Source organism: Psammomys obesus, unplaced genomic scaffold (genome assembly GCF_907164565.1).
Source record: "Psammomys obesus unplaced genomic scaffold, mPsaObe1.curated_primary_1811, whole genome shotgun sequence".
Taxonomy (NCBI): domain Eukaryota; kingdom Metazoa; phylum Chordata; class Mammalia; order Rodentia; family Muridae; genus Psammomys; species Psammomys obesus.
The window spans coordinates 5657486-5684692 of record NW_026596125.1 but is presented as its reverse complement, the minus strand read 5'-3'; the positions used below and the strand labels follow the sequence as shown (position 1 = coordinate 5684692).

At 46.8% G+C, this 27207-nt stretch overlaps 2 protein-coding genes across 12 annotated transcripts in view; both read left to right on the top strand.

The window, feature by feature from the left end:
* The window catches only part of Armh3 (armadillo like helical domain containing 3), a 176170-nt gene extending 157756 nt beyond the window's left edge, over window positions 1-18414 (top strand). For all 3 annotated transcript variants that reach the window (XM_055591672.1, XM_055591670.1, XM_055591671.1), the window contains exons 25-26: window positions 15235-15351; window positions 16849-18414. In XM_055591672.1, coding sequence (XP_055447647.1) covers window positions 15235-15351; window positions 16849-16941 — 210 coding nt within the window. In that variant the 3' untranslated portion in view covers window positions 16942-18414. The remainder of the gene's footprint in view (window positions 1-15234; window positions 15352-16848) is intronic.
* Window positions 18415-19799: 1385 nt separating this feature from the next.
* Window positions 19800-27207, top strand: part of Kcnip2 (potassium voltage-gated channel interacting protein 2) — a 30970-nt gene continuing 23562 nt past the window's right edge. For 7 of the 9 annotated variants that reach the window (XM_055630007.1, XM_055630002.1, XM_055630001.1 and 4 more), the window contains exon 1: window positions 19800-20151. In XM_055630007.1, coding sequence (XP_055485982.1) covers window positions 20079-20151 — 73 coding nt within the window. In that variant the 5' untranslated portion in view covers window positions 19800-20078. The other 2 variants (XM_055630006.1, XM_055630009.1) reach the window with 2 other exon arrangements.

Below are 27207 nucleotides of genomic sequence, written 5' to 3'. Positions count from 1 at the left end.
TGTGCCGGCTGTAAGGCTTTTCCATGCTGCAGAGCTGAAACTGTCCTTTGAGCAACTTCCTGTTCCTCTCTCCCTGCTGCCTTGGCAACCACCATTCTACTTTCTGTTTCTAAGGGTAGACAAGCCTATCTTCAAGCTTCGCTTTCACCCCAGTGGCCTAGAGCTTGCTAAAAATTCTTCTGCATACAGAGTCATGGATTTCTGAGACAATCTTAAGAGCTGGGATATAGCTTAGAATTTGGGTCTTTGCCTGGAGTCTCCTGGTTAATTTGCCAGTACATCCCCCAAAGAAAGAATGTTTAGGGACAAAGACATTCTACTGGGATTCACAATGTCATAGGAAGAAAGGGAGATGTGATCAGGTCTTTTAGTTTTCTACATTAGGAATTGTTATTTTTTCAATATTATGACATAATCAAAATAAGTTTGTCTTTTTAGATTTATCTATTTTTAGTGTTTTACCTACACATATGTCTGCACCACATTCCTGCCTTATACTTTAGAGTCAAAGTTTCATATAGTTCAGGTTAGCCCAGAACTAACTCCCTTGTGAGTTTGTGATATTCCTGTCTCCATTTCCCAAATTCTGGGATTGTAGGTGTGAGCTAGCTGTGTTAGCAATCTTTACTGAGGTTTTAATTCTTATAATTTCTTTTTAAGTCTCTGTTCTTCTCCCTGGAACTTTGGGTTTTAGATCCAGAGGAGGCCCATATAAAGTTGTATAAGACATGTTTTACATGTATGTGTGCACATACTTTGTGTGTACATATTGTGTGGGGGCATGTGTGTGTGCATGGTCAGCATTGGTTCTTTCAGCATGTGGACTTTGAGGGTCCAGGGGGTCAGGCTTGGTGGCAGATGTTATACTGACTGAACCATCTCTGCAGCCCACAAGATAGTTTTGTTGTTGTTTAATATTACAAGCAGAGTATTGTTGAAAGCTGCTAGGCATTACTTCAGCAAACTTTCTAAATAGGTTTGGTTTCTCCTGATTCTAAGAGCTTTTACAAATGACTATGGCACAATAGAGAGATGGCTCAGCAGTTAAGAACACTTACTGCACTTGCAGATCGGGATTTGGTTCTCAGAACCCTCATTGGGCAGCTCACAGCCACCTATAACTTCAGCGTCAGGTCTCCAGCACCCTTTCCTGGCGTCCACAGACACCAGCGTGCACGTGATACACTTCAGCATGCACATGATACACCTACATACTTGCAGATACTCACAAATACATATAAAATGAAAATAAATCTTAAAAACTATAAATGACTGCTAAGTATTTAGAAATCCAAATGGTACTTAGTTTTGGGTTTTGTTTTGTTTTTTCTTTTCACTCTTTTTCTTTTTTTAAACTGACCGTGTAGCCCAGGCTGGCCTCCAACTAGTGTACTCTTGCCTCAGCCTTCTAGAGTTTGAGCCACCAAGCCTAGTCTAGTTTATTTCTAGTGAATCATGAGCTGTTAATAAGAGGAGATCACTACATTGCATGGCACTGTGTGTATCTTTAGGGCCCCGGTAGAATCCTTTGCATGAGAAAACTTTCTTACAGAAATCTTGGTAGACAGTGTTAAAAACTTAAAGGCCACTGAGGAAAGCCAAGCCTGAGACTTCCTCTTTATGGTTGTTGCTACCCCTGGGTGTGTGAGTGTGTAACAGCTTCTGAGGGTGTGTGTAGTGGAGAGGGCTGATTTGTGGGGTTTGGTGCGAAGTTCCCACCATAGGTACGATATGGAGCCAGCTGTTCCTAGAGATTTTAAAATTTAAGTCAGCTCTCTCAGACCAGGCCTGTGATCTAGCTCCAGCATACTGATGGTTGTGAGGGAGAAGAGCTGTGAACTGTCAGGATTTTCTGAGCAAGAAGTTCAAATGTTCACTTTCCTCATAGGAGCCACCCCTATAAAAATTCTCCCTAGATAGGCGCTGGAGGCAGAGGCAGAAGGCCAGCCTCGTTTACATAGGGAGTTTCAAATTGGCCAGTGCTACACAGAGAAACTTTTTCTCCCAAAAACAAAACAAAACAAAGCTAAAAAGAATCTCCCTGGGCACTTTTGCATTTTTAACTGGGTGATTAAGACATCTGAGAAGCATCCTGTGAGTGCTCTGTGCTGTTCTTCTTAAAGCAGGGTCCTGACCATCATGCAAGGCAGCCTTGGCAGAAAGACACATGTTCAAGAGTTAAGATTTAAGACTCGCAAAACAGCCATAACTCAGCTTCCTGTACTTGACAATGAGCTTTTCTACAACAGCCTATAGCCAGGCACTGCCTCTCTGTAGCCATGAGTGATGGTTGCTGTGGGAACTCTGATTGAGTGAGACATGTGACACCAGCATTAGCTGTCTGACCCTACCTGCCTTGCTGTCTTTATTTGTGTTCTGGCATTTCAGTTGTGCAGAAAACACTTCGATGGAGTTGTTTGTTTGCTGAATTCACTCCCTAAAGCAAGAAAGACACAAAGGCGTGCGAAGGGTGGCTCCTGCTGCTTACACTCTGTAGGCATCTTAAGAGGGCACACAGGTTGAGCCAGCCGCCAGGTCATGTGCTGCTGGGGTGATTGCTCTAAATTGGACCAGGGATTTGGCTGTACCATCAGAGATCTTCCTAGAGGAGAAAGATCTTAGATTTAAACAGATGCAAATGCACAAAGGATACTTTATAGTTGTTGCAGGGGCACTTTTGTATGGTTATTTGCTTACATCTTACATCAACTATTTGTGATAGACATAATTATTATTTCATAGTTGAGAACACTACAGAGACTGTTCAGTGTTACAGTTGTAGCCAGGCAGGCCTGACTGCAAAGTCAAAGCTTTCTCTATTTTTTTCAGGCTGGGCCATGTATGACAACTTGAGTCTGTCAAATATGTTGAAGGAATATGTAAGCTAGGGCTATGAAGAAGGAACAGGAAACAGGAAGAGAAACAGTAACATAGCCTGCTCCTGGGAGGTAGCCAAAACTCTTAGAAGGAAGTTACATAGTTGAGGATACAAAGTACCAATCCATCCCAAAGGACTTGCCTGCCAGAAATACCTGTGTATCTGTATAAAGGGTTCTAATGTGCCATGATAACTTCATAAATGAAATGAATCCCTTTATTCCAAATCAGTATCCCAAGGAAGGCTTTTCTACATACCAAAGGGATGTGGTGGCTTTTTATGAGTTTTTATTTACACCACAGTAGATAAGTTATCTAAACTATATCACCCTAAAATTTGAGACTTATATCCCAGACTGACTTGAGTTCACTTTGTACCTAAGGATGACCTTGAACTTCTGATCTTTCTGTCTCTACCTTGTTGAGTGCTCTGATTACAAGGCATGTGCTTCCTACCATGCTCTATTTATATCACGCCAGGGGTCCAACCCAGGCCTCTTGCATGCTAGCCAAGTATTCAACTATCTCTCTCTCCAGCCTCCTAACTGCTCTTAAAGTAGTGCATCTGTTTTATCCAAGAGTATAAAATCGTGTTCACAGCCAAGCTGGGTGAATGACAGAGGTCACTGGCGGAGAAGAGCTTGGGTTATTATTTGTGTCTGCTACTATCAGAAATGTCTTCACTGAGGTAGAATTTTGAAATGGCCACCACGTGAGTGGGACCTTGTCACTCCTGCTTTCTGCAGCCTAAGAAGGAGCGCCCCTTCAGTCACTCTGGTCACTAGGGAGAATGGTCAGGAGCACTTCCCTCTTTTAAAAACCGCTTCCTTCCTTCCGTTTGATCTTTGGGAAGATTATTTTATCTCTGCTACCACCTCTTTTAGGATGTTCTTTAGAACTTTCCCACGATACGTGTGGAAGAGCCTGGTTTGCCACTGCGACAGTAGCAAAGGCTAGAAGCACCCTTATGCACAGTTGTATCTCTGTTAACGTTTTATTGACTTGTTTTGTTTGCTGTTGTTGTTTTTCAAGACAGGCTTTTTCTGTGTAGCCTTGGCTGTCCTGTACTCACATTGTAGACCAGGCTGGTCTCAAACTCACAGAGCTCTGCTGGCCGCTGCCTCCCTGAGTGCTGGGTTTACAGCTGTGCGTAACCGTGCCCAGCTGGTTTTTGTCTCTGGAGACAGGGTTTCTCTGTGGAGCCCTGGCTGTCCTGAAACTCTCTCTCTCTGTAGACCAGGCTGGCCTTGATCTCAGAGATCCTGAGTGCTGGGGTTAAAGGCATGTGCCACCGTGCTTGGCTGACTTGATGTACTTTTGTTATTATTTCATGTGTATGAGTGTTTTGCCTGCATGTATGTCTGAGCACCATGTATATACATGGTGTCCATGGAACTGGAGTTACAGATGGTTTTAGAGCCACCATTTGGGTGCTAGGAACTAAACCTAGGTCCTCTGTGAAAGCAGCCACGTGCTCTTAAATGCTGAGCCATTTCACAACCTTAAAATGGTTTTAGGGCTCCTAACAGTACTTTGATTTTTCATAACAATCAAGATCATGTGGTAACTGCAATCTGAAAAACCCACTCAGCTAAAAGGGACGCTGGGCATAGCTCACAAATGGGATTCTGACTGTTATGAGTCCCTGGAGATGAGGCAGATAATAGTGAGTTAGAATCAGAGAAGGCTGGTCTTGAACTCCTCCTGCTTCCATTTCCCAAGTTCTGGGATTACAGGTGTGCACCACTGCATTTGGCTAGATATAGTGATTTCTTCAGCTCAGAGTGTAACTCTCCGAGATACCATGTTGCCAAGGAAAGCTACTTCAGGTGGGGAGTTCAGACACATCTGCCTGTTAGATGGATCTGGACATCCATCCTGTCAAGGAGGCCTGATGGAGAATTTGTGTGTCTTTTTTTTCTTCCAGTCCCATTACCTTGGCACCTCTAAACATGATTAGATGCCTTGCCTGTACAGGGTAAGGGTCTCAATGTGTTGGACCTGTAATTAGTGCAAAGGAAAGCTTCACAGGGCTGTCTATAGCTTCAGCCAAATAAAGTCAGGGACATAGGGTGACTGCCCAGGGAAATTAAGGAAAGTCACTGTCACCAATCCTTTAAGCAAGTGATGGCCTCTTACTAATCACCCACTGTGAGGTTCATTATCTGGACCACCTCGCTGAAGGGCAGGTACAGGCTGTCAAATCAATAAGTCTCAAGGCACAAGAAAGCCCTTTGGTAGCAGCCTTGAAAGGCTAGACCAACTGTGAGAACTGGACAGCTCAAATTGGTTTTAAAATTGAGTTTGGTCCTGAAGCATAGGAGCTGAAAATAGAGAGGAAGAAACCCAAATCAGCAAACGTGTGCATATTGACTGCAGGCAGCTGCAGGAAGGAAGCAGTGCCTTTCAAACAGACCATCTCTGGAAGCCACGGGTTGACTTCCCCCCCTATGAATCCCTGTTTCCAAGCAAGTCACATTAAGTGGTAGTTTCCTAGGAGAATATCGAGTTATCTCAGGTAGAAGGTCACTGAAGTACCGAGTCTGCGGTTTTGTAATAGTTGCTGTTTGTTTGCCTCTGGTTTGGGGTTTGGTTCTTTGTGAAGGTGAGATATGTCTCCCCCACCCCAACCTCTATTCCTTTCTTTCTTTTTATCAGCCATTTTGACTAAAGTACTCTGAAAAAGAACCAATTCTGAAGGAAACTCTCAGGACCTGCTTTGGTCAGAGAACTCCCTGCTTCATAGACTCTTTGGTACAAGACAGGAAATATGTGCCTGCCTAGGCTGACTGTTCCCAGATTCCTTGTGTGCAGAAAGTATGGAAGTACTTGCTGTACTAGTCTAGGCTACACCAACTCCAGAGCTTCTTCTACCCCCGGGAGCACATGCATGTGGCCCTGCCAGCTTTGTATCTTTGGAGTTGAGACTCAGTAGGCACAACACTGGCTTTGAGCTGCTTGCGACCCTTCTGCACCATCTTCCCAAGTGTGGTGACTACAGACATGGGCCACCATGCCCACTTTAAGACACCCTTCCCTCCTGCACTCCTGTGTTCCCAGTGAGGCAAAAGCAGGAGGACCAGGAGTCCAAGGTCACTCTTTGCTATATAACAAGTTTAAGGACACCCTGTACAAAGCGTTTACTACCTAGTTCTAGTTGCAAATGTTTTTAATTTTCTTTTTCTTCTATAAGTTTTCTTTTAAAATTACTTTTGTTTAGTTGAATACTGGTGGTGCATGCCTTTAATCCCAGTGCTTGGGAGACAGAGGCAGGCTGGTTCATAGAGTGATTTCTAGGACAGGGCTACACAGAGAAACCATGTCTCAAAAAACAAACAAACAACAAAATTACATTTGATTGTTTATTGTAGGTGGGAAAGGACACTTGTCTATGGAGGTCAAAGAGCAACTTTTAGGAATCAGTTCTGTCTTCCTACCATATGGCCCAGGGATTGAACTCAGGTCTTCACACTTAGTGACAACCCTCTCAGCCATCCTGTCAGCCTTTTACACTTAGATATGTGATTTCTTTCAAGCTGTGTGTGTCTTTATTGTGTAAAAGTAAATATCCATTTCCCCTCAAATACCCAGTTGGTCCATTACCATCTCTTTCCCATCTATATACCTGGAGGGCTAAAAATCTAGTTCGGTTGTTAGACTGCCTGCCTAACCCATGCAAAGCCGTAGGTTTCATTCCCAGCGTTATATAAACCCGGTGTTGACCACACACTGGTAATCCCAGCACTTAGAAGGTGGAAGGATCCTTTGAATTCACATACAAAGCAAAAAAATTAATTTTTTGTTTAAAAGATATCTGCTGGGGGGCGGGTACTGGAGAGATGGCTCAGAGGTTGAGAGTACTGTCTGCTCTTACAAAGGTCCTGAGTTCAATTTCCAGCAACCACATGGTGACTAACAACTATCTACCCTGGGATCTGATGCCCTTTTCTGGCATGCAGGTGTACATGCAGATAGAGCACTCATACATAAAACAAAATGTTTTTAAAAAGTTGCTGTGATTTTGGCTGGAGTTGTGGTAATTCTATAGGGAAGGTTTTAGAAAGAACTGATACCTTAATATATCATTTGAGATGTAGCTTAATGGTCAATCATGTACTCAGCATGCACAGGATCCTAGGCCTAATATCCAGCACCCAGAATGTAACAACAGTACTGTCTTCAAATCCATTAGTATATCTCTTAACATGAGATTTTTAAGATTATCTTCATCGGTGTTTTATATTTTAGAGTGTACTGTTTTTTACCTATTTTATTCTATTTCTTCCATGATCTCTTACTTTACATTACATAAGTAGTAATTTCAATTTCCCTTTTTGGTTTTTTTTTTTTTTTTGTGTGTGTGTGTGTTTTGTGTGTGTGTGTGTTTTGTTTTGTTTTGTTTTGTTTTGTTTTGTTTTGTTTTTGAGACAGAGTCTCATTGTGTTATATTGCCCTGACTGCCCTGGAACTCACTCTGTAACCCAGGCTGGTCTGTTTCCAACTATACCTCCTCTGTCTGTCCAGTGCTGGGATTAAAGGTGTGTGCCACCACTGCCTGGTGCCTTGGTATTTTCAAAAGGTTTCTTTCTGTAGTCCCAGCTGGTCTTGAATTCCTGGTGAATCTCCTGCTGTAACTTTGTACATTCTGAGAATACAGGTGTAAGTTAACACTCCAAGTTTAGCTGTAGGTGTTTATAGACTCCCTTCCTCAAACTAAGAAAGTTCCTTTCTGTCACATGATTGCTGAAAGGTTAGATTGTTCATCACAATGCTCACTCAGCTGAGATCTTGGGTTGTGCTAATAACTTTGTGTCTAGTGAGACGAACATGTAGATTTTCCCCATCTGAGATAAATACCTCTTGATCATGATACACTATTCATTTTACTATTTTTTATTTTATGTCCACTGTTTTTTCCCTGAATGTTTCTGTGCTGTGCCTGCAGTGGCCAGAGGAAGGCATCAGATCCCCTGAGACTGGAGTTATAATTGTGAGTCACTGTGTGGGAGCCAAGAATTGAACCTGGGACCTCTGATAGAGCAGCAAGTCCTCTTAACTGCTGAGTCATCTCCCCATAGTTCAGTTTTCATAATAAGTTTAGGTATAGTCTTTCTGCTTTATTTTTAAATTACATGTGTGTGTGCATGTGTCCCATGGTACACATGTGGAAGTAATAGAGAGAGTATAGCCAGAATCAGACACATCTGGGGGGTCCAGAGTGGTCATGACCCCGAGCCATGTGAGGAGATAGGGAAGAGGAATGGGAGAGGTGGAGAGGGGAACTAGGTGCAACAGCCAGGAGGCCAACGGTGCAAAAGGAGTGGGGAACCAAAATGGCTGGATTAGGTAGAGAAGAGCCTCTGGGGAAGGGCAGCCCATCTGGAGAGCTGGGGGCAGCATTCATGTAGAGGGCAGCCATATCTGTAATAAGTAGGAACTGAGGGATGCTGGGAGAACCTGTAGGTCAGGTCTACTTTGAAGTGTTAAATAGGATCCTTAGCTGTTCGTCCTGGATTGAAACTTAACATCTGACAACTTGGCTGAATCAGTTCTTTTTCCACCATATAGTTTCTAGAGGTGGAACTCAGGTGTCAGGCACCTGACACCTTTACCAGTGACAGCACCTTTACCTGCTGAGCCGTTCTCTGCTTGCTTGTAGCAGTTTTACTAATTTCTTAGACAGGGTCTTATGTACCCTAGGATGGCCTGGAACTCACTGTGTAGCTGAGGATGATGGTGATCCTTTGCTAATAAGCATGTGCCACACACCAGGTTTATTGGAGAAAGTTGTTCATTTAGGTTATTTGACATACTGACATAGTTGGTTGCCATATTCTTTTCCTTTGATATGCTATAAACTTTAAATGTTCTCCCTCTTGTTTACAATGTGGGGAAAGTATACCTTTTCTCTTTTGTTCCTTATCAGTTTGCTTAGAAGTTTATCATTTTATTAATCTTTTCAGTAAATCAGCTTTAATTTCACTAATTTTTGTTGTTTTTGCTGCTTATTTTTAATATCTTATTTTTTCTTTCTTATTTTTCTTCTCTCTTTCTCTTTATTTATTTGTTTATTTGTTTGTTTAAAGACTAGGTTTCTCTGTGTAGCCTTCACTATCCTCGAGCTCACTCTGTAAACCAGGCTGGCCTCAAATTCACAGAGATCTGCCTACTTCTGCCTTTCTTTTACTGGTATAAAAGGTGTGCACCCAGCTTTTTTTCTAATATGGAAATTGAGTGGTCTTAGTTTTCCTTGTGGTTAACAACAGCCCATAAATTCTGTTTTCATTTTATTCAACTCAAAATATTTTCTCTTTCTCCTGTGACATTTAAAAATGTGTCATTTTATTTCAATTATTTGGGGATTTTCCAGATATATCTGTTATTAATTTCTTATTTAATTCCCTGGTGGTCAAAAAATATGTTTGGTGTGATTCCAGTCTTTACTGTATTGAGATTCAGTTAGGCTGCAGCACACGGTCTGTCTTGGTGACTGTTCTGTGTGCACTTGAGAAGAACGTGCTCTGCTATAGTTGAGGAGAGTTTTCTACAAATACCCTTTAGGTCAAGTAGGTTGGTAGTCTTAGAGTTGCCCAGGTTTCTGTCTCTTTGTTCTGTTGGTTACTGATGGCAGCAATGAAGCTGCAACAGTAACTGCAAATCCCCTCGTTTCCTTCCTTCAGACTCTCGTTTGCTTTATTCAGAGTTTTGAAGCTCTGTTATCATCTGCACATACACGCAGGGTTATTATGTCTTCATGATGAGTTGATTACTTCATCATGGAATTAGACTCTTAGTGCCTGCCGCTTTTCTTTTTATGTGTGTTTATTTGGGGTGAGGGGTGTGCTGTGTGCTATAGCTTGTGTGTAAAGGTCAGAGTACAGCTTGAGGGAATTGGTTCTCTTCCTTCAACATGGGAATCCCAGTGCTGGAGGCTGGAGAGATGGCTCAGAGGTTAAGAACACTGGCTGTTCTTCCAAAGGTCCTGAGTTCAAGTCCCAGCAACCACATGGTGGCTTACGACCATCAATGAAGAGATTTGGTGCCCTCCTCTGGCCTGCTTGCACACATGCAGGCAGAATACGGTATAAATGATAAATAAATAAATCTTAAAAAAAATAGCTCTGGCTGCTCTTACAGAGGACCAGGTTCAATTTCCAGAAGTGGCTCACAACTATCAATCATTCTGGTCTGGGGAGATTCAGTGCCCTCTTCTGGTCTCCAAATGTACTGCATACACCTAGTACACACATTCAGGCTAAACGCTCATATACTCAAAATAAAATAAAGTTTTAAAAGAAAAGAAAAAAATTAAAGATGAAAAGTGGAGCGTGATGACACATGCCTTTAATCCCAGTACTTGAGAGGCAGAGGCAGGTGGATCTCTGTGAGTTCAAGGCTAGCCTGGTCTACAAAGTGAGTCCAGGATAGATAGCCAAGGCACAGAGAAACCCTGTCTCAAAAAAACAAAAAACAAAACAAAACAAAAAAAAAACATTTTAGAGATGGCTGAAGAGAAGTCTGGTTAGAGTGTTTTCTGCTCTTGCAGAGACATGCATTCAGAGGCCAGCAGCCACATGGGTGATGGATAACTGCCTGGATCTCCAGCTCCAGGTGACGCACAGTCTTCTGGCCTTCAGAAGCACCTCCACATACAGTCACAGACTTCTTTTTAATAAGAGAGAAGAGAGAGAGCGCTAGAGAGAAGCAAGAGCAGCACAGTCTGAAGGAATTAGTCTCCTCTGGGTACTAGTTAGACCTGGAACTCACGGATCTCCTTGTTTGTTCTTGTCCTTTGAGGTGCAAAGCTTTTAGTTGCTCTATGTAAACAAATGCTAAAAATAGCTTAGCAAGCATTTGAACCTGGCTGCTAAGAGATCACCACGTGTGTCTGCTCAGCTTGTTGGCATAGCTGTCTAATGAGCACACCACACAATTGAGTTGGATTTACGCTGTGAAAATTGTCACTGACTGTAACACACCTCAGTCAGACATTTCAGAATGGGCTAAATCTGATTTCTAAAAAACTTAACGTATAGTTTGTATGTATGTGGAATAAAGGGACATTTCCATTCTTTCCATCTTTTCCTCACTCTTTGTATATGAAATCCGCCTTTCAGATTGGTCCTGATGGAAGCTTCAGCCATTAGTGAGGTCAGACTTGTCCAATAAATGGCCTTTCCTGAAGCTGATGTCTTAGGGGTCCTGTCATCCTAGAATGCTGCACCCTGAATTAATTATCACAGTAGAATAAAGTGGAAGAGACTATGATCAGAAGGAAGCTTGACTCAGTGGTCAGAAGTAAAGACACTTGCCACTGAGGCTAATGACTTGAGATTAGTCCCTTGGACTCACATGGTGGAAAAGAACTGTCTCAAATAAATTCCCCTCTGACCTCCACATGTCATGGCAAGTGGACACACACACACTGGATGTACATTTTTATTTGTTTTAAAGAGAAGAAACCTTAAGCCCCTTCATTTCTCCTGCCTGTGAGGCCAGCATAGGGATACATGCCTGTAATCTCAGCATGCAGAAGGCAAAGACATCAGGAGTTTGAAGACAGCCTCAGTCACATAGGGAGTTTGAGGCTCCTTGAAACCCTGCTCAAACAATTGTGCAGCAGCATCTCAACCCCATGAACCATTCATTGTTTCACACCTGACTCTGCTCAGGCAGGAACTGGCTCTGAGGGTGTTAGAAGCTATCAGAGTACTGACCAGTGCTGAGTGTTAGAGTGTCGGGGCTAATCCTGATCTTACCATGTGACCCTAATGAGAGATTCCTTACCTTATTAGTTGAGCTTGTGTTACTAAATTAATTCTGCAAGCTTGTTGAGTGTTTGCTGTTCTTTGGACTCCGTTAGGCAGTGTGAGAAATCCACATAGTCACTGGCTCTCTTCAGAGGGTGAAGCATTTGCTAATGGCAGTTTTGAGTAAGGAAATTAGTGGTAGTCGTTTCATGCTTGTTGCCCCTGGAGAGGGCCAGCCAGCTAATCTCCCCAGGAACCCTGTAAAATATAGGTGGCTTCTGAAGGTGGGGAGGGTAGGAGTGGGTGGAAGGGAACCTCGGGCCCTGGAACATAACTGTAGGTGGGGCTGAGGACATGGCTCCAAGGTGAAGAGCACTGGCTCTCTTGTGACCCTGCTTCAATTCCCAGCACCCACAACTGTCTGTTACTCCAGTTCCAGGGAATCCGACACTCCCACACAGACATATATGCAGGCAAAACACCAATGTGCATAAAAAAGGAATCATTCAAGAAGATTAAAAATATTAAAATAAACTATAGGTGAAAGAAAGCAATAGTAGGAATACCTCTGCTATGTCAACATGGGGCTTGTCACCTTTCATCGCCCTATTTAGTCACCAGAGTTAGCACTGTTTGAAAAAAGTATCGTTACTCCACTTGATAGGAAAATGGACCAGGTGTGCTAATACACACCTTTAATTCCAGCTGGAGGGCAAATGCTCTGAGTTTGAGACCAGTTTGGTTCTAGGTCAGGGATGTCTCAGAAACAAGACAAAAGAAGCAAGAGCACTGGCGTGCACCTGCCACAGCACACCTGTGGAGGTCAGAGGACGGCACTCGGGAGTTGTTTCTCTGAGGTTTGAACTTGGGTCATCAGGCTTGCTGGCAGGTCCTTTGCCCACTGAACCAGTCCTCTGGCCCTTCAGGTCATGCTCTAAACTGTAGTACTGTCTTCCCAAACACTAGCTGTGGATTGAAGCTTCTTTTTCAGTACCCATGATCAGGGAGACCCAGCAGCCAGGGCCCCACTTGTAAAACATCTCAGTGCTCAGATAGCCTTAATCTGTCCCGAATTTGGAACTGTAATGTGAATTCTGAGGAAAGAATTGGTGTTTGCTTTCTCTTATCAGAATTAACTCAAAGGTCATCCATTGAAGTAACTTCCAGCTAATTTGGTGATTCAAGCTAGAGTTTCTCGTTTCAGAGGCCTTGCTTTAAAAAGTGAAAGCATTAAAACAAAACCAAAAAAAAAAAAAAACCCCTCACAACCTGTGCAATGCAAAGCCAAGCTTTTATGAGCCTATCTGCTCAATTTTTCTTTCTCACAACCTATATCTGCTACTCGAGATACAGATCTTAACACTTCTACAGGATGTTCTAGGTACTCTCCGACTTCCGGCTGGTGTCTGTGCTTACATTGCATACATAGGTGATTCTGGTATCCTTAGCAGCAGAACCCATCTGCTTACTGAGGATAAACCAGGCCTTTCTCCTGCCTTATAGTTAGGTTTGTCAGGCGACATCAAGAACATCCAAAACCCTCATCACCTAACCATCCCTTATATTAGTAACCATTTATTGGCTTTTCACAATGTGCCTGATACTGGAAAGTCACTGTCTCTGTCCTTTCACATCAGTGTGATAAGGCAGGTAGTGGTACACTCCTTTATAGATAAGAAAACTGAAGCTAAAAGACCAGAAACTCACAACAAATTTACATAGTTAATCAATGCTTAATGTGGAACCAAAATTCAGACCTGTGACCTTAAAGTCCATGTTCTTAATGACTTCCATTGTGTCCAGACACCTGAGGACAGGTGCCCAGCTGCTTTGTCTTGGCTTTTTAGATGCAGGGTTTTAAAGCAAAGTTTTGCCTGGTTTCTAGGGACTGGCACCATTTTGGAGGAATTTTGCCCCCTTTATGGCCTTGAGCCAAGACCTAGGCTGCAGCCATTCAGCTATGAATGCTATCCACAGCGTGAGAGAACGGGTTTACCTGTATGCCTGCCATTGCTGGGTACCAATCCTCTTGCTCATAGCACTGAAGGCAGAGCAAATAGTTGACAGTGTGGACCCAGCAGGCAAAACCATCTGGATTTTTAGAGGGAAGAAGGGGAGATAGGCCTCTGTCCTTGTTGCCTCTTCCCTTGAAACCCAAACTCCGAGCTTCTCCCATCAGGACCTAGCCCCTCTCTTGGTGTTCTCCAGCCTTTTTGGAGGCAAGAACATTGCTCTGAGGGAAAGTCTGTCCCACTGGTAGATCCTGACCCTAGCTGACTCCCTTTACCCCCTGCCTTTTGTCAGAGGCAAGTCCCTCACACTTACCCTCCCAGTTCTCTGATGAGCAAGGTTTTCCTTGGTGTTATGGTCTTCCTGCCCATCAGAGAGCTCCATGCAAGTTTCCAGGGGGCGTACTCATTCCCTTCCCTGGCCCTTCTTCCCTGCCCTGTCCACTGTGCTAACTTGACAGAGTGCCTTTCCTCCCACCTGCCCCTCCGGTTGCCTTTGTTTGATTTAGGGTCTTAGAAACTGAAGTCACATCAAATTTGGCTGGCAGCCCCTTTATTATCTACCTCAGAGTTCCAGGATTCCCAAGGTCAATTGAATTTTGAATCCTCACCCCATAGAGAGTCAGATCAGGTATGGTGACAGACACTTTGTGAGCCCCGATTTCAGAAGGTGAGACAGGAAGATAAAAAGTTGTAGACCACACTGAACTCTATAGTGAGTTCCAGGACAGTGTAGACTATATAGCTGGACGCTGTCTCAAAAAACAAAAGTCAGAAACACTGTAGGGGACACACCACTTTATGCCCCATCAAAATAATAATAGTTGTGGCTTATTCTTGAGGGTGTCCACTGTACCTCAATGCTTGGATACCCAAAAGTGTGCTCCAAGAGATGAATAAGAATGGTGGGTTGGCACCAAGAGATAAAAACAAGTGGCAGATGGTGCTTAAGGAACATCCCAGGACTGAAGAAATGCAGTTTCCAGAAAGGGAAAAGCAGGAAGGCACTAGCAAAGGCTGTCCTCAGCACCTGGGACAGCCTGGTCAGAGGAGGCCTCGCAAAGAAGCTCGAGTACTGTGGTATCAGGGACACCGGTGACTATACAGAGGACACAGCCTTGGTATCCATGCTGGGCTGGTCAGGAAAGGCAGGGAATGGAAAAGAGTCAAAAGTGGTCCCAGAAGCTAGGCAGGATGGTACAGGCCTGCAATCTCAGCAACTGGGAGGCAGGGACCAGAGGATAAAGAATTCAAGGTCAGCCTTAGCTACACCATCTCAAAAAGAAAGAGGAGGTAAAAAAGCTAAGCCAGATGGCAATGGTGCCCCCCTCTCCCTCCCCGTCTTTAATCCCAGCACTCAGGGCAGCCTCGTCTGTAGATGAGTTGAGTTCTAAGACAGCCAGGGCTACACAGAGAAAACCTGTCTCACATACACACATACCTACACACACACACACACACACACACACACACACACACACACACACACACCACAAGATCTCATAAACCAAAATTGTGCCCTGTGGGCCTACCTCCTTGCTTTACATAAACATTCTTGCCAGGGACTGAGACCCTTCTTGGCCCTTGATTGCCCTCAGGTACTAGAGGTGGTACGAGCCAACTATGACACCCTCACACTGAAGCTGCAAGATGGCCTGGACCAGTATGAGCGCTACTCGGAGCAACACAAGGAGGCTGCCTTCTTCAAAGAGCTGGTGAGCACTCCATCCCCAATGCTGCCTGTGTCTCTTGGGGGGACCCATTTTTAAGACACTGGGATCTGCTGTAATCTAGGGTATGTTTGCAGTTTGCTGAAGATTAATAAAACTAAAGGGGTTTGGTATGCAGCTTTTCTACCAAAGCATTTTGGAATGAGGCAGTGAGAGGCAGATAGTCCCAAACCAGCATTACCCACCTCATCTGTCTGCAACCACAAAGACAGCCTTGCACAGCTGCAGCTGGGCTGGGGTCTGGTATGTGTTGCCAGTGGCAGCCACTCCTTTCCCTGTCTTTAGAGCAGCTAGTGAGAGTAACTGATCCTCCTGCAGTCACTCCTTCTTCACTCCCTAATTGGTCTCTGGCCTGAGAGTTCCCCGGCCATGCCGAAAGCCCCCCCTTACTATAGCTCCCCAGTCCTCACTCTCTGTGTCCACTCTCGTTTTTCAAGCACCCAGTCTCTTCCAGGCATGACTCCAAGCTGGTCTCTCCCTTTCGATTGTCCCTTTCCTGTTTCCTACACTCCAGGAAAAGCTCTACCTCCCTGTAGCTATGCTGCCCTCTTGGTTGACACAAACCCTGGTAGCGAATGGGACAGGATGCAGAGGCTCTAAACCCACTAAGCTGGACAAAAGTGTGTGACAAAGGTGCCAGATCTCAGAGCACCACAGTCCACCTCTAACCCTGACATGAAATGCCTGAGGATTTTTCTGTGGCGAGTTACTTGTGAATAAGAAAACCATCATGTAATGAGAAAGTAGGCGCAGTGTTTTTAATGAGATTGAATGGTGATTTTTACATCAATGTGGAGATTTACTGAGAGCCAGAAACAAATAGAAAATGTCTTTAGGTTATGGAGAGTGGTTGTAAAGGGCAATCAGCCTCTCTCTCTCTCTCTCTCTCTCTCTCTCTCTCTCTTTCTCTCTCTGCACAGTATCTCACTATGTAGCCCAGGCTGGCCTGGGACTTGCAGTGGTCCTCCTGCCTCAGCCTCCCAAGTGCTGGGATTATAGGCATGAGCCTCCACAGCAGAAGCTGTCTTTCAGCTCCTTGGCACTGCCTCTGCTTTCTACTCCTTCTGGCTGTTCCTCTGGCACAGAGGAGCAAACTTGTAGTCCACTGAGGAGCTAATGAACTGGATTTGCCTGGTATTGGCCCTGCTTGCTCCTTCCTTTACTTCCTGTCCGTTGACTCCACTTACTCTCTTGGAGCAAAGCAGAAGTTAAAGAAAAGCTTCCTGGACTTTGGGGACTAAGGCAGACACCATTCTTTCCCTCAGAGGGTAGTTTACTTATTTCTGTGGACAAGCCTCCTTGAGAGGCTACTGAATTCATAAAGTCACCTGGAGTTAAGCGTCTGGATCTCCCATCCCCTTCTCCACAGGCCTTTCTCCTGCCAACACAGTGAACACTTCATCTTGGCCAGTGCCTTAGGAACTGCCCTCTGCTGTTTGTAATGGACTGTCTTCTTTCTGCCTCTGCCCTTCCACCTTCCAGGTTCGGTCCATTAGTACCAATGTCCGGAGGAACCTGGCCTTCCACACACTTAGCCAGGAAGCCCTCCTGAAGGAGTTCTCCACCATCTCCTGAGGCTGCACATGCCTAAGAGCCACTGACTGCCTTACCCATGAGGCTCCTGGGCTGGAGGGTGAGCACAAGGAGAGAGGACTTCCTTCAAGGTTGGAGAGAAGCAGACGTCGAGACTCTTGGTGAAGGCCATGCTTCAGTGAGCTTGGACAGCAGGGGCAATCCCAGGATGCATATTTGGGAAGAAATGGGTGGGCAACAGAAGAGGCAACTGAAAGTGTGGGCTTTCCAGGCTGCACTCCCTGGATTCTGCCTCATGACTCCAGTTGAGATTCCAAGTTCTAGCTTCTGATTGTTCACATGCTGGTCAGGCAGGCCTCAGCTGATGCCAGCACTCTGAAAGCCAATGGCTGTTCTTGGCTGATGCCACATCCTGTTTCCTTTTGGACCCAGAGCTGAGCAAGGCCCCTGCCCTCACTGCAGTCTACCCAGTCCTTAGCACTTCAGCATAGAGCAGCAAGGCAGGGATTGGCACCTTTTTCTGTTTTCTGAGTTCAAAGTTGACACCTCTGGGAATTGGAGATTGGATGTGCCTGGTGCTCTGCTGTTAGACCTCTCCTTTCTGGGTGTTCGTTTGGCACTAGGAGCACCTGTTCGCTTCCCCATCCTTCCAACTGTTGACTCATCAGCACAATAGGCCCACAACTTTAGCCTTTCGTTTTTAGTCTGTTTTAAACTGTCTTAAAAGAGTGTGTGTGAAATAAACATTGACAGGTTTTCTGGAGCCCTCAAGGTGCCTACTTTGCTAGTTCCCTTTCCAGCAGCTCTCCCTCCCTACCCACCCCCTCCAATGGGAGCCTAGATGAGCTCCCCTCCACGAGTTCCACCCCCTCACCCTGCTGTTGTTTACATTCAGCCTGCCTAAGAATTTCCTCTGGAGGGAATCTGTTCCTGCTGTGGTCTGGTGCTGGGAGTTAGAGAGCCTGCTGGGGTAAGGTGCTGAAACAGGCTAGGTGAGCATCAGGCCTGAGGCCTCCATCTTGTCTAGCCATAGTCTAGTTGGGCCTTGGGCACACCCAACCTTCATGAAATTGGTCTGTTGATTCTGTCTTTGGATATTCTCCATGGAACCGCTGTAGGGCTTTCCTTTTCCCACAGCTTCTGAAACAGCTGCTGCTCTAAGGTCCCCCAGGATGGCAGGGGCAAGCAGCACAGTGGGGACCGGAGGAGGTCAGAGAGTGGGTCTGGAGCTTCCTGAGCACCTGTCCATTTATCGTCTGTCTTGTTGGGATACTTGACCCCCTGGAGGCCAGAATTCTGATTGAGCGGAAGTGACCTAGTTGTAGAGAGTTTGTCAACAGACTGACATGCTTAGATGTAAACTCTTAAGCTGTGTGGACTGGGTCATCTCTGATAACTGATCACCAGATGGGTAACTTAGCCTGAGGTTTTTAGTGTTTTCCATGGTGATAAACCCCAGAGCAGCTGGAGCTGGAGCTGGTGGCAAATCAAAGCAATTAAAAATTGATTTGTGTGGGACAGTCTCTTTAGTGTTTTTTCCCCCCTTCATGTCTTTAATGCAGGTGTTGGACTTGGATAAGGGACCTTTCCTTAAGACTTTACCCCTGGTCCTGGTCCTGATGGTGGCCAGCTGGGTTCAGAAAACTGTGTCTTCCCTTGCCTCTGGGTGAAAAAAAGGAGTAGTGTTATGGGTAGGTCTCTTGGGTGCCTTCTGCGTTTCTGCCAGCCTTTCCTATACAGGAACAATCACACTGGTAGTCTGGTATGAGCAGCACTAAGCAAGCATTCCTTTTCTTCCCTGACTAAAAGCCCACCTCTTGAATGGTTTGTCCTGTACACCTATAACCTGGAGTCCACATCCTCTTGTAGACATGAGTGTGGCTGGTGCCTCTGACAGCTCCTTTGAGGTCTCTGAGAGTGTTCCTCCAAAGATGGGCCTCCTTACAGCTGCTGCCTGTCCCAGTCTCACACAGGAACACCCACCACAGTTCACGGACTCAGGTGTTTAGAAAGTAAATTTGATTGAAACATTGAGGTATGCTGGCCGAGGCTTTTGGTCTCAGCAGGCCCTTCCTGGAGACATGAAGCTCACGAGGTGACCCTGTGAAGGCTGTGCAGTGCTGGCCCTGCCTTCAGAAAATGAGGGGTGGCTTCACAAGAAAGACACGTCTTTTCGTGTCATACCTGGCTCCCCAAGCCTTTCAAAAGGTCTGTAAATCTGCTGGAAAACAAAGTCTAGCAGGTGGCAAAAGAGAAAGGGGCAGAAAAGTTGAGAGAAAAAAAGGAAGGCAGGAGAAATGAAGACTTGAGAAATTGAACAGGTTCACTTTTTTTTAACCTTTCCTGTTGGCAGGGAGTGTGGGTGTGTATGGAGGGGGGGTGTTGTCATCAGATCCGGGAAGAGAGCATTTAGAAAGTGAGACCCCTCCTGGAACTTGAGAGAGACAAATGTACCAAGTGCTACCGGTGAGCCTGTGTTCTGAGTCCGGGTTGACTCCGATTCCCATCCCGCTAGAGGAGAGTGCTTGCTGGTTGGGAACACGCAACACGGGGCAGGGGGGAACAACCATGAAAATGAGGTTGACGTGAAGACCAGAGGGAAAAAGGGACATATCCCCAGGCTCTGGGCCTGCTTGGCAGGACTGACCGACTGTGGGGGGAAGGGGTGCCTGAGAACTGGCGGCGGGGTTTCTTCACATTGGGGCTTTTTCTGGCCCCTCTTCCCGAAGCCCCGCAGTTTAGTAGGTGGCGTAGCTGAAGAGCTGTTCTCCTTTCCGACACTTTCCAGTTCACCCCTTCACCGGGTGCCTCCTCCGAGCTGCAGAGGGTGGGGGGCGGGGGTAGGGGGAACCAATCCCGGCAGCGCCTAAGAGGGGAGGCGGCGGTGACAGCCGCGGGGAGGGGGCGGAGGGGAGGCGGCTGGGCTCCGGCTTAGCGCTCAGCTCCACTCTGCCTTCCGCTCCGCTCTCACTTGCTGCCCAAGCCTCCTGCTCCTGCCCCAGGACCCCGAGGTGGGCCCTAAAACCCAAGCGTCCCCAGACCAAAGCTCTGCCAGCCCCTACTCCCGCCCCCGAGCCCTTGCCGGTCACCGCACCGCCAGGGGGCGCCGTGTGAGCGCCCCATCCCGGCCACCCGGCGCCCCCTCCCACGGCCCGGGCGGGAGTGGGGCGCCGGGGGCCATGCGGGGCCAAGGCCGAAAGGAGAGTTTGTCCGAATCCCGAGATCTGGACGGCTCATACGACCAGCTTACTGGTGAGTCGGTGGCTCAGGGGACCTGGGAGGGTGGGCGGACTTCATCCCCCTAGGCCCTTCCACCTCCCCGATCCTGGCTTGGCCCCCACGCACACTCTGCCCCATCCCCACGCATCTTCCGGGCTGGTCTGGGCAGCAAGACCCTAGCATTCAAAGCTTTGAGTCCCTCGGGGAGGGGGGAGGGGAGGAAGAACAGGTGAAGCAGGTGTGGAGAGGCAGCAGGTGTAGGCGTGTGTGACACAGGACTAGGAGTGAGTCTGGAGTGGGAGGTGTTACGTGTGTAAGAGCACCTGTCGTCCTGTGTGTCTGTGTATGTATATGTGCGCCTCCTACAGCTAGTTGCCATGTGCCTCGAGCTTTGGTGACAGCCAGGGTGAGTGTGATTGCATGAGGCAGTGCAATTTTACGGACTTGCCAGATGTTTGTGTGTGGTTGTGTAGGACCCTGGTCGCACTAGTGAAGTTGTTTTGACCGTGTGTCTGTTGAATGTTCAACTGTGTGCCTTGAATGTTTCTGTATGAAGTGGCATGCAGCTACCGGTGCATCAGGACCTCACTGTATGTCGGTTCATCCCTTTATCAGATTGCTGGATGAGCATCCTTTTGTGTTTAGTGATTGTGGGGCTGTGGGTCATTTTAGTATTTGGTGCTGGCGTCCCTCATGCATGCTGCCTGCAGTGGGGTCTCTGTGGGTGTTGATGCTCTTCTGCCCTCTTTGCCTCTCTGTCTTCCTGGTGTTGGTGAGGATCTTTCGTGTCCCCATCAGCTCCCTCCGTTCTCTGCACATAGCTCAAGGACCCGGACAGGGACCCCACCACCCAAACAGCCTGGCTTGCAGAAGCATGCTGTGGTTCCAGCCCCTGGCCCCTGGGGAGAGCCTTTCATCAGTCCTGGGTTGCTGCCTACCAGGAGAATTACTCAGATCATCCTCAGCAAGAAAAGCTCCTTTAATCAACAACAACCCTTTTAGAACTTCACCCAAACCTCATTCTCTTGCTTTCCTTCAGAGCCAGATAGAAGTTACCGCATGCCCCGCCCCCAGCCACTTCACTGCCCGCTTTGCACAGGGGCGGGGGTCTGCGAGGCCAAGTCCATCTCTGTATTTGTAGAGTCCTAAGCTTGGTAGGTGGACTTGTGTTTGTGTAAGTGACCCTGCCACCTTTGTGTACATGTTCCTGTACGTCTCATTGTGCAGTCTGCTCAAGAGCTCCAACCAAGAGGAGGGAGGCCGTCCCTCTCCTAACATGAAACAAAGCTGGACAGTTGTGGAAGTTGGTAATCCTTGCCTGCCTTAGTGGAGTCAGGTTAGACCAGGGAAGCAGGAGGGGGCCAGGGTCTTGGGCTTTGAGAATAACTCTGTACTCCTGACTGACTTTGTTGGGAAGGCCCCAGTTGCAATGTCAAGACCCCTAGAAGGAAGAGTGTTCACCCATGTAGAATCCGGAGGCCCTGCTGCCCGGTCTACTCTGCACCCACCATCAACTTGGGCTCTTGTAAGATAGTCCGGGTCCAGGGGCCCCCATCAGCATGCTGTTGGTTTGCTTTCTGCCGTGATCCTCCCCTCAGTGAATGATATCTTCCTTGCTGGGCTTCTTTATTTATGTTTAATTTATTGGGAGATAGCGTTTTGCTGCTTAGTCCTGGCCTTAAACATGTAGAAAAAGGACTTCCAGAACCTCTTTGTAAAGAGAAGGTTATCTTGTAACTGGAGTAGGCGGTTTGGAGCCAGAGGGGAGTCGTTGTCCGCGGTGCTGAAGTGTGCTCCAGCCCTCCTCTTTCCTCTGCCGGCGGGATTTGGGTTGGGAGAAGAGGCTGTATCTCTGTCATCTTAAATCATAACGCTGGCAGCAAAGTAGTCTTAAAAGTTATGGTCCAGAGCATCTTGGATATACCCCGACCATGCCAGTCTTGCTCCAAGCTCAAAAGAGTTGAGAAAGAGTGTCTTAGCAGGGATAGGGTAAGATGTGCCCTCCCCCTCCCAATTCTTCACTCTTACCCACCCAGTGGGGGCCGTTTGCTACTCAGCGGGGAAGGCTGCGCTCAGCGCTTAGCAGCGACCGCATCTGAAAAGAGGCAGAGAAGGAACAGTACAAGCTGAGTTGAGTTGGGTTCTGACTGGCCATGCCCCAGGGCCTGGATCCAGGATCTGCAGTCTTGTTTCTTCGGCGATGAAAGTATCGTTCCTGGGTGTGCAGCGCCCCCGTGTGGCTAAAGTGCCCTGCATACAAAGCTAATTCCTTGTGGGCACCGTTTGCCGACGAGATCAAGTGGACAAGGTATGGAGTTTGAGGGTAATCGTCTCCTGTTAAATGTATGCTCACTCGCCCGCCCCTCCCTCACACAGTGGAAGAAATGGTATTTTACGTCTTCTATGGCATTTCCCAGGATTTTGAAGTGTTAGTTGGTGCTGGAAGGATTTGCGTAGGGTTTTAGTGTCATCAATGAATTCTAGAAAGGGGCCTGAACAGAGAGACTTAGCAATGAGGGGGTTCTATTTGTCACAGCTGGCTGGCAGCCAGCGTAAGATGGTCTAGCGTTTTTAGAAAGAAGACTCAAAAGACTACACCAGACATAGTTTTAAAAGGGATCCGGAGCCAGGAGGCACATAGCCTCGCTGCCTCTTCACCAAGATAATACATTGTCCTTTTTCCTCCCTCCTGCTTTCTCTTCCATTGGCCCAGGAAGTGTGGAGAGTTGCCATGACAACTATGTCCTCTCACCCCTCAGCGTCCCTGTGCTAATATGGGAGGTGGGGGTGGGGAAGACAGCCGGAAGAGGGATTGAAATGGAGCAATAAAAGGTAAATAAGGTCTGCCTGGTGTAGTGGTTTACATCTGTAATCCCAGCAGTTGGGAAGATGAGACAGGAGGATTGCCACGAGTTCGAGGCCACCTCGAATCATGTTGCAAGTGCCAGACAAGACCCGATCTGAAATGAGAAATAAGCCATTCATCATCCAGTCCTCCAGCTTTTCCCAAAACTCCTGTGAACCTCTTTTCCTTAACAGAAATCCAGAAGACGTTTGGAGGGAAAGCTGTGAGGAGATAACGCCTGCCCCCTGCCACACCCCCACCTCCGAGAGCTTTGGGGGTGGGTGCAGAGATCACGGTGCTCCTGTGAGGTCAGCAACCTGCAGATGGGAGGCTCGGGGTCTGAGGCACCCCGCCTGCCAGCCTTGCCCTCTCGCACCACCCACTCTAGTGGGGGCGGCACCGCCCTCAGTCAGGGACCTTGGGGGCGGAGCTTGGACACACTGCTCTCAGCCGAGCCATGAACCGCTGCCCCCGCAGGTGCCGGAGCCCGTTGGGGCAGGCAGCGCGATCCCTCTACCAGTTGGTGACTGGGTCGCTGTCGCCAGGTATGAGGAAGGGAAGGGAGGGGTAGGACCCCTCTAAAACTGAGTGGCTCGGGATTGGAGCCTTACAGAGGTGGAGAGAAGGGCTTCTCTCAGAGATCGGAAGGAGCAAGGGCTCGCACGTAATCAGGGCAAGAGGGCAAGATCTCTGACATAGAGCAGGGGATAAGGATCACTCCCAAAGCATCAGGATAAGATAAAGCTTTGGGCATCATGGTTCACAACATTGGGAAGGGTAGGGCTGCTCACTCAAGGGTGAAGAGCCTCACAAAATGGGCAGGGTGAGGGGATGGAAGGAAGAAGCTTGGTGCTGAGCTGGGGAGAAGTAACAGCCCCTGCATTGCATTACTTGGGGTTGGAGGGGGGCGTACAGTGACCTATCAGTGTCAAAAAAAAAAAAAAAAAAAAAACAGAAACAAAAACGGGGGGAGGAGGGAAAAAATGAAGCTAGAAGAAGCTGAGCTCACTAGTGAGTTCATGCCTGACCAGACAGATGGAACTGTGTGACACAGATTGTCACTCCTTTGTCTCTGGAAGCCCGTGTAATGGGATTGTGCATCCTTACCAAGCTGTGTGTCACCAAGGTTCTGCATCCTGGGACATCACTAGGATGGCCAGGGTTATGTGCTTTGGAGTTCGGTTTGAGAACCCTGAGTCAGTACACTTCAACTTTCATGAAGCTGTACCTTGGCAGGCATGAAGTTTGTGGGGTTTATGGTGTGAATTGTGGATTTCATGTGGTGTTACTGGGTTTGCGCATACCTCCACTTAGGTGTCCTTAGGGCTACCTGGGCCCACAGAAGAAACAACCTGATCCCATGGCATTCTGGGACCTGTAGTTTTCTGCCTCATTACATGAGGTTCCCCTTGAACCCCTGGAGTATAGTCAGGGCCTGGGGCTACTTCTTGACATTTACTGCCAGGAGGAGCCATGTGAGAACCATGCTTACAAGTCTCTTGGGGAGCATGCATCCCCTCAAGCCCCCTGCTTGGGCTTGTCTCCAGTGACAGATGGCTGGAGCCAGGCAGGGCCAGCTCTCAATCACTGTAGGCATGACTTCCAGGACCCAAAATAGCCCCACCGCCTAGGGAGATCATTAATCACCTGATGCAGCTTGGGGGCTGTGGTATCTTTTTGATTAGCTGGAGAGGGAATGGTCTGGGGGCTGAGAGAAGGGCTTTGGGGTCTTTGCTGACAGAAGGAGTGACAGTGGTGAGCAGATGGCATAGGGTGTGGGTTCCTCCACAAGGCAGTATTTTTCCAGACGTGAACTGGAAAGCAAATGGCTAAATGGTAGCAGTATCTCTGTGGTGAGATTTGAGATGTCGGGGAGGGACCGGCCAATGCCCTAAAGGCTTAGTCTTAAGTTCTCACTTTGCCTAAAGTGATTCCATTAAGATCTCACTCTGGAGCTGGCTATAGGGCTCAGTAAAAGGGTGTTAACCTCAAATCTGCAAGGCCCTCAGTTCAATCCCCAGTAGCAAAGCAAACAGACATCTTTATAGCCGGTGTGGCTGTACATACCTGTGATCTTAGCACTCAAGGCTAAAAGACCGCTGTGAGTTTAAAACCATTTTAGGCCACATATTAAGTATCAAGGCTACATAGAAAGACCCTGTCTTTAAGCCAGGTTTAGTGGCATACACCTTTAATCCCAGCCCTTGGGGGGAAGCAAAGCCAGGAAGATCTCTGAGGCCCTGATCTACAGAGTGAGTTCCAGGACTCACTTTTTTTTTTTTTTTTTTTTTTTTTTTTAACAGCCAGGGCTATTAAACAGAGAAACCCTGTCTCAAAATACTAAAAAGAAAAAGAAAAAAAAAAAAAAAAAAAAAGACCCTGTCTTTCAAAAGAAAAAAAAAAAAAAATCTGGGTGTTATGGCAGAGGACTGTTAGTTTGAGGCTGACCTGAAGTTCATGATGAGCACTCAGCTAGTTCAGGCTACAGATAGTGAGCCCATCTAGAAAGAAGAAAGAAAGAGAGAAAAAGAAAAAAGAAAGAAAAAGAAAGAAAGCTGGGCAAGGTGGCACACACCTACACCTGTAATCCCGCACTCAGGGAAGCAGGTCTCTGTGAGGTTGTTTGGTTTGGTTTTGGTTTTTGGAGACAAGGTTTCTCTGTGTAGCACTGGCTGTCCTGGACCTCACTCTGGAGAGCAGGCTGGCCTTGAACTCAGAGATGTTCCTGCCTCTGCCTCCCAAGTGTTCAGATTAAAGGTGTGTGTCACCACTGCCTGGTTTGATCTCTGTAAATTCTAAGCCCTTATTTATATAGCAAGTTTCAGGCCAGTCAAGGCTATAGTAAGACTCTGTCTCAAAAATAAAATAAAATAAAGTAAAAACCAAACAAAAATGTCTCACTGGGCTCTAGGAGGAAGGCAGATTCTGGAGAAGAGTGCCTTCTCTCACTCCCCACAGACCCTTCTACCAGAAGCCTGGTTGATTTAGAGCCAGGAGTCAGTGTGAGACTAGATCAGGGTCTCTGAGGAAGGAAGAAGGAAGTCACATGGACAGAACAGTTGAATGCAGAGTTGTCAGTCTGTCCATCTCTCCAACAGCAGGAAGCAGGAGGCTAAAAAAAAAAAAAAAAAAAAAAAGATGGTGTCTCTTTCAATCCAGATATTCTGCTTAGTATTCATAGACTCTAGCCCTTTTAAATTTTGTCACCCTTAGCTCTCCCAACGTGACCTGTCTTCTTCACATTCCTGAGACCATTGGAGCTGGCTGAGAGAGCTGGCAAATGGCAGGCTGTAGCCAAAGTCCTGCGTTGTGCTTACCAAACGCTAATCTTTTTATTAAGGTGAGCTGTTGATATTTGAGCCAGCATTTTTTTTTTTTTAGATGGATTTTCACTATGTAGCCATGGCTGGGTAGCCTGGAAATGTCTATGTGGTACAAGCTGGCCTCAAACTCCAAGATCTGCCTTTGAGTGCTGGTATTACAGGCAGGTGTGCTCAGCTTAAAGTTGGACACGCTGGCACTTGTAATGTCAGCACCTAGGATTTGGAGGCAGAGAACCTGGGCTACCCTGAGCTACATAGCAAGACCCTGCACTACGCATATAGCTTTAAAAACAACAAACAAATATCCCAAAGGCTAAGAATGTTGTTCAGTGGTAGAACTATTTTTTTAAATATGTATGTCTGTATATAATGTTTGTGCAGAGGCACACAGAGGCCAGAAGAGGGCACCAAGTCTCCTGGAGCTAGAGTTCCAGGAGGTGGTGAACTGTTGGCTGTGAGGAGTGAACCCAGGTCCTCTGCAAGAGCAGTATGTGTTAACTGCTCAGTCTCTCTCCAGCTGCTCAGGAGTAAAAACTATTGTCTAGCATGTACAAGGCCCTGGGCTTTGCTCCTCAGTACCACTAAATCAGCTTAGATTTCCCCTGACCTCCCAGTTAGAAAGTTTTTGGTATATACATTGGTCGGCCTTCCTAGAACAGTTTTTCACACAGTGGTCGTATAACAGAACAATTTTAGATGAGCTTTTCTGTGAGGGCTCTCTCCCCACCCAATGAAAGTTAGGCTTGAGTTTGGATCTCCTTCACCTTGTGCCAACCTTGTGCTCAATTTGTATGAGTTCTTCTTCTCTTCTTCTTTCTTCTTCTTCTTTCTTCTTCTCTTGTTCTTGTTGTTGTTGTTGTTGTTGTTGTTGTTGTTCTTCTTCTTCTTCTTCTTCTTCTTCTTCTTCTTCTTCTTCTTCTT